General features: G+C 44.6%; 1 protein-coding gene across 1 annotated transcript in view; it reads right to left on the bottom strand.

Moving 5' to 3' along the window:
• Nucleotides 1-3,606: 3,606 nt before the first annotated feature.
• LOC147463541 (uncharacterized) overlaps nucleotides 3,607-13,519 on the bottom strand; it is a 68,598-nt gene continuing 58,685 nt past the window's right edge. The window contains exons 6-15 of the mRNA XM_086489562.1: nucleotides 10,039-10,217; nucleotides 9,884-9,940; nucleotides 8,619-8,704; nucleotides 5,906-5,963; nucleotides 5,782-5,805; nucleotides 5,200-5,375; nucleotides 4,729-5,023; nucleotides 4,415-4,576; nucleotides 4,129-4,278; nucleotides 3,607-4,056 (exon numbers count right to left, since the gene is read on the bottom strand). Of these exons, the coding sequence (XP_086345688.1) occupies nucleotides 3,790-4,056; nucleotides 4,129-4,278; nucleotides 4,415-4,576; nucleotides 4,729-5,023; nucleotides 5,200-5,375; nucleotides 5,782-5,805; nucleotides 5,906-5,963; nucleotides 8,619-8,704; nucleotides 9,884-9,940; nucleotides 10,039-10,217 (1,454 nt within the window). The 3' untranslated portion in view covers nucleotides 3,607-3,789. The remainder of the gene's footprint in view (nucleotides 4,057-4,128; nucleotides 4,279-4,414; nucleotides 4,577-4,728; nucleotides 5,024-5,199; nucleotides 5,376-5,781; nucleotides 5,806-5,905; nucleotides 5,964-8,618; nucleotides 8,705-9,883; nucleotides 9,941-10,038; nucleotides 10,218-13,519) is intronic.

Below are 13,519 nucleotides of genomic sequence, written 5' to 3'. Positions count from 1 at the left end.
GCACTCGTTAAGAATCAGTCTGGCAAAAAACTCAAGAGGTTGCGGACTGACAACAGTGGAGAGTATGTCTCCAAGGAGTTTAACAATTTCTATGCTAAAAGGGGGATTAAAAGGCAGTTTACTGCACCATACACACCAGCTCAAAATGGAGTTGTTGAACGCATGAATCGTACGATTCAAGAAAGAGTCACAACCATGCTTTCTAGGGAAAATCTCATACAAGGCTTATGGGCAAAAGCCGTCTTGACCGCAGTGCACATTATAAATCGTTCGCCTAGTACGCCACTGAATTCTGAGATTCTAGAAGAGTTATGGTCTAAACGTAGGCCCCACTATAAACATCTACGTGTTTTTGGTTGTGAAGCTTATACTCACGTGCCTAAACAACTTTGACAGAAGTTAGAGCCAAAGTCACATAAATATATTTTCATTGGATATGGTGTAGATGGAGAGATAGGATGTCGTCTCTAGCACCCGGAATCTCGTCGAGTCATCCGTAGTTCAGATGTGATCTTCAAGGAGTTGAAGATGCATAAACAACCTATCAAGGAAATAGAAATTCGGAGAGTCACTTTTGAGGATGTTGCCTCAGAGACAGTGAAATCAACTCAGCGGGCTAGTGATGTACCTTCCACTAGCAATGCTTCAGAGGGAGCAGATAGCAATAATCAAGGAGTGAGACGGTCTACTACAGTCTCTCGTCCACCTGCGTGTTTCGAGCCAGGTCTTGATTACATCATGTTGACCGATTGCGGTGAGCCAAGCTGCTACCAAGAAGCCATGATGGCGGATGATGTGGTGAAGTGGGAGCAGGCTATGCAATCTGAGTATAACTTATTTTTGGCTAATGACACTTGGGACTTGGTAGAACTGCCAAATGATGCGAAAGCTTTACCTTGCAAATGGGTTTACAAGAAGAAATTTACCTCAGGTGATCCAAATCCAAAGTACAAGGCTAGACTTGTAGCCAAAGGGTTCAAACAACAAAAGGAAGTCGATTTTAATGAAATCTTCTCGCTTGTGGTCAAGATGACAACACTTAGAACCGTACTTGGTCTTGTAGAGATTGAGGACATGGAACTTGTCCAAATGGATGTGAAGACAACATTTCTTCACGGTGATCTCGATAAGGATGTTTACATGCAACAGCCTAAAGGGTTTGTTCAGGAGAATGCATCTCGTGAGGAGCTAGTATGTGAGCTCAAAAAGGCACTTTATGGCTTAAAGCAGGGTTCAAGGCAGTGGTATCATAAATTTGATGCATGTATGAAGTGTCAAAGATATAAAAGGAGCGAAGAGTATCACTGCTTGTACACAAGAAAGCTAAATAATGGCTCGATGATCATTCTAGTTTTGTATGTTGATGACATACTTATAGCTGGGAAATCCATTGCAAAAATTACCAACTTGAAGAAAACACTTAACAATAATTTTGCAATGAAAGATTTGGGGGATGCTACACACTTTCTTGGCATGGGAATCAAAAGAGATTGCAAACGTCGTATTCTTGAGTTATCTCAAGAAACATACATTGAGAAATTTTTGCAACGTTTCAATTAGCAGGGGGGGAAAGCATTGAGTACCCCAATGCAGGCATTCTTGAACCTCAACAAGGAAGATGCAACCAAATCTAATGCTGAGCGAGCTGAAATGGCTAAGGTACCATATTCTTTGGTAGTGGATAGTCTCATGTATGCTATAGTGGCCACAAGACCAGACATTGCTTTTGCAGTGGGAGTAGTGAGCCGATATATGGCAAAGTTTGACAGCAAGCATTGGGAAGCAGTGAAGCACATTCTTAGGTACCTCAAAGGTACGGTCGGCAGGTGTTTACGCTTTGGGAACAATGATGCATCCATCGTGGGTTATGCGGATGGCATACTATGCGGGTTGTGTCGACAATAGAAGATCGACATCTGGCTATGTCTTTATATTTGCTGGAGCAGCAATATCTTGGAGGTCATGTCTTCAAGATTGTATGTTGTCTTCCACTACGGAAGCAGAGTACGCTGCATTGTCGGATGCAAGTAAAGAGACTGCATGGTTATCTCGCTTGGTCACAAAACTTGGCATTGATGAGAGTTCAGTGATATATTGTGATAGTCAGAGTGCTCTTGCATTGGCAAGGAATCCCTTGTTTCACTCCAAATCAAAACACATTGAAGTTAGGTATCATCTCGTGAGAGATTTCTTGGCCAAAAAGCTCATTGATTTGGTCAAGGTACACACTGACGACAACCCAGCAGATGCTTTGATAAAAGGCTTAGCTTTAGAGCTGTTTAGACATTGCAGTGAGTTGATGGGTATAGGTTGAAGCCACTAGATTGCTTCACGGTTGTACATACCAGGTCACTTGGGCTGCGTTGGCCTTCAAGTGGGAGTTTGTTGGGATTCAAGCCAATTGGCCAGACATCCCTCTTACTACTAACCCATCTACTAATTTAACCAATATACACTTATTCTTTAATACAACAGAACAAGGAGCGGCAAACAGGATAACGTTGTTGTGTGCTCCACCCAAAGTAGATCTCTCTCTCTCTCTCTATGCTCTCGCACTTGCACTCACACACGCTTCTCGCGGCACCTTCTAATGGGAAGTATTGTCTTTCAAAGGCACCATGGATCCTATCAAACACTGACCAAAGCAAAGTGAAGGAAGTTATTGTTTCCATCAGAACACCTACAGATCACATGCGGTCTTTAAAGGGAGCATTCTCAAAGACAAAGAAAGGTGATGGACCCCTATTACATGGGTTGAAATCCCACGATTGGCACAAGATGCTCCGGGTGATTATCCAGCCTTTACATTTCATCTTACTTGTTGTACTCTAATGTTATTACTTTTGAAAAAAACTATGCAGTTCATCTTACCATTGAGCATCAATGGATGCGGAAGCAAGAAAGTACGTGATGCTATATATAAGATGGGAGAGCTTTTCATGTGGGTGATCTCTAAGGAGATTGAAGTCGTATTTATAACAAGTGCAAGATTGCTAGCCAAAGAAGCAATTGTTCTCATTGAAGAGAGCTTTCCCAAGTCCATATTAGTGAGCCAACTCCATCTTATATTGCATCTTGTGGATGAGGTAGAGATTTGTGGACTAGCTACAAAGGCTCTGATTCCTTTATTCTTTGAAGGCATTGCGTAGCATCTTCTTTTGCTTCGGCTTGTGCTTCTAGCACTTTACCATCACTTGCAGCTGGCTAGCTACATATCAATAATTAGTTTACAGTCGGGTCGCACCTTGGGGGCGTGGAGGTAGTATATTCGCTATATATGGTAAGTCCAAAATTGCAGGCATGGAAATCAAATGTGGATACTAGCCTTGCTAACACTTTGAAAATGGGGGGAATAAGCTATTATCTATTTATTCTATTATGGGACGCCATATTCACTTTGAAAATGGGGGGAATAAGCTATTATCTATTTATTCTATTATGGGACGCCATATTCAGGCATTGCACATGGCTGCAAATGGGTATAAGCTAGAGCCTAGAGGTGGTGAGTACGACCCTAGAGCGTCGACGTCAACCGTCACGAGGAAGCCATTCGAGACTTACAACTTAAAGGAGATGTCTTACAAGTAAGAACATTAGAGATTTGGCCATGGACATTGGAAACGGCAATGTTCAAAAAAAGAAGATCATGATTGCATTTGATTTCATAATTCATTACATAAGTAGAGAGTCGAGGCTCGAGAGATACAAGTGACAAAAACTAGTACAAAAAAGCACAACTCATAGTCTCATGGCCCATGGGTGCAAACTTTAAAGCATAAAGAGAGAGTTCTAAGTGCTCATATAGCTCTTATCACCGGAGTTGTGGTCCGAGCTTGAGCTTGAGCTTGAGCTAGAGGTAGCTGCATCATCCTCATCACTACTTGCATCAAATGCACTAGATGCAAGACCATAATCTCCCTCACTAAGGATGTTGCCCTCATCATCAAACTCTGGCTCTCTAGGATCCGTAGGCCTAGAAATGGACACATTCTCCAAAGTGGTGTCCGCCATAGTAGATCCGCTACCCGAGCCTCGCCGCACATAGGTCCTGGGTGTCTGTGGCGACGCTCTTCCACTCCCACGAGCAACCGGAGTGGAAGCTGTAGTTGCCAAAGCTCACACAACCACCTTCTTGTGGGACTGTGTGCGAGAGACACGGCGATCAATCTCCTCCAACTCCAAGTAGAGGTTTCGAAATATTTGCTCCTCCTTTGGATCGTGATCTTTGTTGAGACTCTTAAGAGTCTCAATGGAGAGCTTGCATTCATCTACATTCACCTATTTGTCATTTACAACATACAGGAAGATTAATGGAGTTAGCAATTTGGCATGCCAAAAATATGAGCGCATGATACATCATACATCATACATGTGAAAGCATAAATAAAGAGTATGATGTAGCCAACTCAATTACATGCCTAGCCATTGGCATCTCATGCATGGACCGCAACATGCGTAAAGTGGAGCGACAATAGATAAGCTTCTCCAATTGCTTCATAGAAAGCTTGTTGCAGATCTTGGTGTGTATAAGAGAATACGCCGACCAATTCCGCTCACATGCACCCGATGAGCAATCCTAGAGCACATAGATGATAGAAGAGAGGCATGAGATTTGAATTGTGGGAATTGAGAGGTAATTTATGTCACATGAATGTCAAATGATGACATGATTGAGATTATAAATTTATAATTTATGGTATGGTATTATGTATAATATAGATAATATACCTGTCCAAGAACCCTCAATGCCACCCTTTGAAGGTGAGGCAATTGATAGCCAAAACATTCCCACCAAAAAAGAGGCTTCACTAACGAATCCCTGTTCCAACACACCGAGGAAGCGAATGCCGTGCCTCTTTGGTCTCCATAGTTGATGAGCTCTTGAAGAAACTCTCCATGGTGTTCTTCATTGAGTATCTTTGGAAGGTGCTTGTCCCGCTCCTCTTGAAGTGCTTGATCCCCAAAGATAGATGGCTTTTTGAAAGTTAGATGCAAGAGGGCGGCAAAGCCATGGATTGATCGCCTCATCAATCCCACCGATTTTTGACAAAGAAGAGAATGTCATCTCTCTTTGGAGAGTCCTCCAACACATCACTACAAAGAGAGAGAGAAAGACAGTCAAGCATGGAAGGGTGGGTAGAACCGTAGATGGAAAAAAACAACTTACAATGTACATAAATCATAAGGTGAAATGTTTACCGTGAACCATCAGGTGCTCCATCAAGAATGGTGGATCTCTCAATCTCCTTGTAAGCCTCCTCCATGAAGTGGTAAAGGAGACCTATGGTAGACCCTTCCATGTCAGTCATCCGAAGCACCTTATACAATGGCAATACCACCATGGCAAGACCCTTGACCTCTTGCCAAAACTCCTCCTTCAAGCAAAGCTATTGGATGGCCTTTGCATGTTGTTGGGATGATTAGGTCTCTTCTTCAATCCATGCTTTGAACTCGTCCGAGACCATTGTATTTTGCAAGTTGGTTTGCACATCATAGAGGCGTTGAAGGTGGAGCCACATAGCAGCAAAGCGTGTTGCGGAAGGCTTCTTCAACTTCAAGCCCGAGTAAGTGCGATATATCGCAAGTACTCTCACCTTTTTGTTGATGAAGTTGACGATGGAGAAGGCTTGGGATAGAATGTCCTTCACCCAAGGTAGGTCGCCAATGTCCTCCAAGAGGAGGTCAATGCAATGATGCACATGGAGTCCATACTATGTGTGGATACTCCGCCTCTAGCTTTTTCGCCATGGAAGCACACTTGGAGGCATTGTCGGTGATTACTTGAATGACGTTGCTTTGACCGATCTACATATGGAGAAGAAGGGAAAGTGAGAAGAGCCAAGGCAAAAGACAAAATTGAACATAATAGATAGTAGATACTTGAGAGTGGAATAAAAATTTTTACCTCTTTTATGGCTTGACGGATGTGGCGGTAAATGAAAGCACCCGTGACCTTTTTCCCCCTTGCTCCCCCATCAACCGCTAGCAAGAAGTAGGTGCCAAGAGGGCATGAGACAAGGATATTAATGATTCCCCTCTTCTTGCCGTCACTCCATCCATCGGTGAGAATAGAGCAACCATACTTTTCCCATCCGGCACGCACGGGGTCAAGAGACTTGTCGATTCATGCCCTCTCTTCATCAAGCTTCTTGGTGCGCATGCCATGGTATGACACTCCCGTCCACCCCTCACATGGACCAACCGTAGCAATAGCCTTCACCATGCGTTTCCAACGATCCGTGCGAAGAATATGAAAAGAGAGATTGCACTCAATGATGGTGCGTGCAATCTCTATCTCCGCTTGTCGTTGCCTCTCTTTGAGGAAAGACAATGGACTCGAAGTTCCACCCACTGTTTGTGCAAGAGTAGCTTGCTTTGGAGGCCGCCCACCATGACTTCTTTTGCTCTTCTTTGAGACGCTACCACCGTCGGTGGAGGCCATGGTAGCGGCGCCGGATGCAACGGACATTGATAAAGAAGCATCCTCTCCCGAATCGGAGACATCATGGTCGGACGGAACCACCTCCTCCGATGCCTTTGCAACCCCCTTGCGCGTCGTCAATGGGAGATACTTTGCTTTGCACTCTTGGAGAATGTCGTCGGGGATATTCGGACAAGGGCCCGCTTGCCCTCCCATCTTGGTCAAGTGGATGATAAGGCGGGTGGCGCTTGAGGTCATGATCTTGGGGCAATATTTGCAATACCATTTGCAAACACTTTGCTTACTCTTCACCCTTTCAAAGTAGCGGCAATGCTTGTTGAAGGCTTCATGAAGAGCGGGCGGCATTATGGAGAGCTTGAGGGATGGGGAGTGATGAGAGAACTTTAGAGTAATGGAGAGCTTGAAGGAGATGGATGGAGATGAAGGGAGCTTAAGGAATAATGGAGATCTTGAAGGAGATGAAGGGAGCTTGGAGGAACAATGGAGAGCTTCAAGGAGATGAAGGGAGCTTGAAGGAATAATAGAGAGCTTGAAGGAGATGAAGGGAGCTTGAAGCCTTGATCGAGTGGCAAGTGCCAAAGCTTGAAGCCTTGGCCCTTGATGAATGGAGAGAGCTTGAGGGAGCTTGGGTAGGGAAGGAGATGAATGAGAGAGCTTGAGGGAGATATGGAGAAGAAGAGAGGGTGGGCAACCTTATATAGGTTTTGAGGAGAGAGGGAGAAGAGGGTTAAAGAGAGAGCATGATTCAAAATTCAAATTTCATGTGCCATGGCCATGGCCCATGTGGCTTTGAGTGTGTGTGTGTGTGTGTGTTTGGATGTTGGGGGGGGGGGGGGGGGGGGGGGGGGGGGAGAGAGAGAGAGAGAGGCTTGATGGCACATTGGCATCATGCATAAGGGCTTATGATGCCCCAAGGCTCCCAACGTTCAGAAACTGCCACCGTTAGGCGCTACAAAATCCGCCAGCTCAAAACGGTCAAAAAGTTCGGAAACGGTCAGATTTTTTTGACCGGACGGAACCCGCACGGAACGGACGGGATGGAAGGGATGGGACGGAACGGACTAAACATTCCGTTCGACGTACGTGGACAACCTTGCAAAGGTGGTTAAAAATCAAGTGCAAGAGGCCATCCTCTACAAGATTGAAGACCGTGTGGCATCCACGCGACGCAAACAACAACGACAAGAGGACATCGCCCTCAATGTCCAATTGTTGGTTGCCACCCATACTGAAGGGGTGGAGGGATGGGTGTTTCGACCAAAGTGGTGTCATCTAGCCAGGGAGGGAGACATAGGCACCAAATATCCTGAGTAAGAAGCAAGCTTGTGGGAGGTCACCAAGTTGCTCGTTGTCCGTGACCTTTTTTCGCATTGCCCTCCTTCCCTATGATGAGCCATCATTGTTTTTTTGGCTGCCTCACCTTAGCAACCATAATCTTCACCAGTTCACACCACCCTAGCCGAGCCTCCCGTGCCTTTCTCCAAGACCTCGCTCCACTTTGTAGGATAGGCTACGGGCAACAAAGGGAACATTGGGGACAAACAAGATGGCAGCAGTCCAACAATGCATGCAGCCCAACATTGGGCGCCAGCTTGCAGCCGAGGGAGGTGAGCAACCTAAAGCGAGAAAGCGAGAGAAATGCCACTGGCCCACTACAACGTAGGGTTTTTGCCACTCTCAACAAGCGCGAAGAGAGACGGTCGATTGAGATGGTGGAAGCTTAAGTACAACGATACAAAACCCCTGCATGTGCAGCCATGTACTCCCCAATAGGGCCTGAGAGCGGGAAGTAGGGAGTTCAACAGCCAACTCTGTGTGTGTGTGTGTGTGTGTGTGTGTGTGTGTGTGTGTGTGTGTGTGAGAGAGAGAGAGAGAGAGAGAGAGAGAGAGAGAGAGAGAGAGATGCCTTAACGATACTTGGAGAGAGCGTACGTTAAGGCCATATTGCACTTGGCAAACACAACATCTACATTATAAACTAATTACTTACAGGTAGATTTAAACGTGATAGACTTGATGGTTTTTACCTGCGGCAGATCCTCGAATTTGTCCCCATCTTTCTATGTATCCACCCCTCCCTTTTCCCACTTTCATTGCGTCTAGATTTCTCATCTTCCTTTTGGTGCTCACCATGCAAATTGATAATGGTAGACATCATCCTATGCATGTCGACTACCTTAGTTCATTCCCAACTTCCACCTCAACTTCACCACCACCATGAAAGCATCGTAAAGAAGGCAGCCCTATATTGGCTATCAATTGCTGTTAATGATGCCAATAGAGTTCTCTTACTGCACCTTAACAACATTGTGGAGTAGACGCCGTGGCCACAGGTGGTGGGTGAGACGGCTAAAACAAAAATATGGATCTCAAAGACATGGCTCTCGACACAGCTTCAATTGAAACCGAATGATATCCAGCAGCGAGAGTAAACTTATAGTTCGTGCAAGACCAAGCATGTGTACCCTTCTAAGATTTCTTAGTAGGTGGGGCAATCACAAAGTAAACATTGCATAAATATGTAGGAGCTACATATTGGCAATGGCAAACTATGATTTCCACGATGGAAAGAAGTGGTTCATGCTGAAAGTGATGCATCTCTCTTGCTCTCACATGTTTGTTAGAGCTTTGAGAAGAGGGAAACATTTAATCTCACGGCCTTGCACAACAAAGGCAAGAAATGGCCTTGAAATTGCATGCAAGTGCGTCACAAGGGCTATTTACAACAATATGTGAAAAATAGACCTAAATGCTTTGCTTATTTTTGGTAATATAATATTCTAAAGGATGTAGTTGTTTCTTGATTTTCACATTGTCCTATGAGAATTACACGAGAGAAACATATTGAGAAAAATGGCTTAAAGGGTATGATTCACTCCTTAACACACAATTTTGAGGGTTTAGTGGTAGTCATTGTTTTTTGTTTCATTAGGGGAACATCTATCCACATGTATACTTACAGAACTTTGATCCACTTATCTTTATTACATTCTACGATGACCGGAGCTATAACATATTGCATGAGCCTTTTTGATACATATGGATGGTTTGTTGGACACCATTATTTACATAGCTTTGATCCACGGATCTTTATTACATGCTATGATGGTTGAGCTATAACACATTGCATAAGCCTTTCTAATAGATATGGATGATTTTTGACATCATCTTTGAAGCTTGGCTGTTTGGATGGTTGCATCCTGAGCCGTTATAGTGTGAGCATTACAAAGTTGAGGGTACCATTAAGGTCTGTATATTTTGCACCCCCTTTGATACCTTCTATATGTGCAAACAAAAGCAGATGTTTTGAGTAACTCAAATACCATTCCGTTGCTAGTAGCCCAAGCAAAAGGAATGCAATATAGCTGGAGATCCCTTGATGACACAAAAGTAGAGAGGGTAGCTCATGAAAGATGAAGAAAGGGACAACAAGAGTAGTACCTGAGCACCAACAACTCCTGCCAATTCAAGCCCGATGCATAGCTTCAACACGTCAAACTACAATCACACTCCTTACATTGTTGTGGTAATTGCCAAATGTCATTTTGCAACATTTGCAAGCATTTATGCCACCTCCATTGCTACTATTGCGCTACCTTGAGTTTAAACCTTGCTATGCTCTTATAAGCCTCGCAAGTTTGGAGGGCTACAACATTCAGATAGGTGCCCTTCCATACCATCAATGGTAGTGGTTTGACCACTAGCGGTGTCACATAATATAGAAGAGACACATAGAAAGTTGTTGACCTGCTTGCCACATATGGGACAGCCAGCCCTAGTATCAACAACAATGATATTGTGAGTGACAATAATCTGCCTGCAACTCTCTCTCGGTTCATGGTAACAACAATTCCTTATTATGTGAGCATATCAAGGGCTTCCTTTATGCTAGAGCACTGCTAAATAAGTAAATCAATAGCTTTACAACTCCTTCTTCTCTAAGTGAGAGGGTAAGATTTACCAGCACTATACTTGGAGATTTCAAACCACACTGACATGGCGTCAAAACAAAGAAACTGGCCCATCTGAGGTACTAGAACATTTAGATTATGCTTAACTTTTTCACTAATGTATGAAGTAGTGATTAAATAAGCATGCATGGTTTATTCATGTTAACTATTAGTACAAAGGTACCATGTTACGTGCATGGTTTAGCTAGATTGACATAATGATCAAGGAAATGTGATGAGACTAACCTGTTTTCAGGAGTACTAATATACTCATCCTTTATAGATCCCCTCCTCCCCCCCCCCCCCCCCCCCCCCCCCCTTTTTTTTCTTACAGCATTTTCCTCTCTTAGTTTAAGCTAGGGTGACATGGATAACAACTAGAGTCACCCCAGTTACATGTCATGTTGTTTGAAAACTAATCCATTGATTATTTTCTTATTGTGGATGCAGGTAAGGGTGCTCTTTGTCTGGCTTTGCTAATGGAAGGATATGCTCTCACTTTCTCCTTTTCTCTAAGCAGAACCCCACAGTAATAACTACAATCTGACCTGCAAATTTTGATTGATGTATCTTTTAAAATGAATGACTAAATAGACATTTCTACTTAAAATAATTGTTGTGGTCCAAGGTCTTGAACTTCTGATGGGAACTCATGTGCTACTTTAGCCTTTATATATATAAGTATTTTTTTGGTTGTGGCTATATGGCACGATGACGTCTCTTTTATTCCCTGTAAAACTTCCCCTGTGCGCCATTCGGACAAACTGCATTGATGCAACTATACCTCTCTCTCTCTCTCTCTCTCTCTCTCTCTCTCTCTCTCTCTCTCTCTCTCTCTCTCTATATATATATATATATATATATACACACACACACACACACATATTCACAATGAAGATTTTCATAACATCTACCCTCTCTCTCTCTCTCTCTCTCTCTCTCTCTCTCTCTCTCTCTCTCTCTCTCTCCCCAACATAATTTTCATAAACTTTTAGGTTGTAGCGTATGGCGTGCTGGCGTGTTTCTTAGTATCCCTAAGACTCCCCTGCGTGCCATTAGAACAATTGACTTTGATGCAAATATTCTCTCTCTCTCTCTCTCTCTCTCTCTCTCTCTCTCTCTCTCTAGCTCTCTAGTAGGATCCTAGAGATACTAATATCTGGCCTGCACAATAGACAGATATATCTTTTAGTGTGAATGACTAAATAGACATGTCTACTTGAAATGGATGTTGCGATCTATGGTTCTTGAATTTTTTATGAAGTCTCATGTGCTATTTTAACCTATGTATATAAGAAACTCTCTCTCTCTCTCTCTCTCTCTCTCAGAATTATGTGTGAATAGCTGTGTGATTTTCAGTAAGCTTGCCCAACCTCTGCATCCCCCCCTCGCAGTTCGCCCTCTTGCCTACGTTGAGCTCCAACTCACTCCAATGCACCTCTTGCATTCGCCCACACTCCAGCTTAGCTCCGCCACGCTCCGGAGACATCCCCCCACACCTTGAGTCTTGCCTCTGGCTTATGCGCTACCCATTCTAGAGCAATCTGCTCCCGACCCTCCACACACTTCCTGCCCTCCCTTTTCTTATGCCCTACAGTCCTCTCATCCACATTGTGCGGCTCTGCCCCCCTCTTACACTACAGATCCCTCCACATCCCATGCATACTCGATGTAAACATATCCTCCTTGCACCTGACAAGAGAGAGAGAGAGAGAGAGAGAGAGAGAGAGAGAGATTTTACTTGAAAAGGCAATACTCAGTTGTGACTCGTCTTGACTACCAAGTGTGAGCCGCAAGAGATAGAGAAGTGTTTTTCCATTAAGACCTATAGAGGATCTCAATGGATTCCCATAGATAAACACTCTGTCTCACTCTCTCTCTTTGCTTGGAAAATGGAAAGATGAGTAGGTGATGAGTAGTAGCCCCACTCGTAGCAAGCAACTACAACCATGGTTGCATCACCTTGCCACTTGGATGAGGTCATGTCATGTGAGCCCTTTGGTGCCATTGCACAAGCCCACACGCGTTGTATGCACATGCCTTGCGTAGTATTATAGACAATCACGCCATACAAGGGTCTCTTCCCACGATTTCAGGCCTTGCTTGCCTAATGAGGTAGCCCTGGACTGCCTTCTATCCATGCCACTCCAAAGCCATTTTAACCTTAAGCACGTTTGCAGGCAATGGAAAACTCAAGAGCCCCACCTTCTATAGGACAAGGCAATCTCTCAACCCCTCTAGACCCCTCTCACCCTCCCCTCACCCAATCGACCAAGACCCTTCTCGCCTGGACTTGTCCCGCTAGCCCAACCTCACCCCCTCGCCCTATTTGGTCCTTTCGCCCACCTTCGACCTCCCTTGCCCACTCCCGCATCCCCTCAACTTGGCTCGCCAGCCCTCGCCCTCCTTGCCTCACCTTGGCTTGCCAGCTCTCGTCTCTCTCACCCAGACTCGCCTTGACTCATATAACTGCCAGCGTGGAAACTTTGAACGTCCCAATCCACAATGTCATACTACTAATAATTCATTAAAATACTCACTTGGCAGCATGTGCAGGCTCAAGAAAGCACCGAGACACCATCTCCACGCAGACAAAGGGCAGCTGGCAATTGGGCTCATCATCCCCTCCACACGCTCCCTCACACATGCTGCTGCTGATGTTTGTCAGCGCTCCTGCCTGAGGCAAGGGTGCCCCCGCCCCTCTCCCATGCTCCCTCTCACGCGCTCCCGCTGCCGATTGTCAGGGCAGACTTCTGTGTTACAAAGGTGACACAGTCTCTGGACCTGCACACAGTATCTACATGTGGAGTAACCATACTCGGGAATGTATGCAAACTGTGGTTATGCAGTCTGCAATGCATATTTGATGATGCAGCTTCTCCGGAATTGTTAAATGTATGTTCACAGCAGTTTAAGTGGTTAAGCCGTCAAGTTATGTGTCAGCACAGCATGTTTTGGTGAAGCTACGATGCATGCAATACTATAGGCTTAGCTGACATCTGTACGCTTATTGTGAAGAAGCAGTCCATCTACTGTAAGGTATGGTCATGACACGCAATCCTAAGCAAGTAGTGTTGTCAGCACACTTCGAGGACACACAGGAATCTTCTCAAACCCCATCTCAAGA

The sequence above is a fragment of the Adiantum capillus-veneris genome, chromosome 2 (assembly GCF_014529385.1).
Source record: "Adiantum capillus-veneris isolate H3 chromosome 2, ASM1452938v2, whole genome shotgun sequence".
In the NCBI taxonomy this organism is placed as follows: Eukaryota; Viridiplantae; Streptophyta; class Polypodiopsida; order Polypodiales; family Pteridaceae; genus Adiantum; species Adiantum capillus-veneris.
The sequence above is the reverse complement of the archived record's forward strand: the minus strand, read 5'-3'. Positions and strand labels throughout refer to the sequence as shown.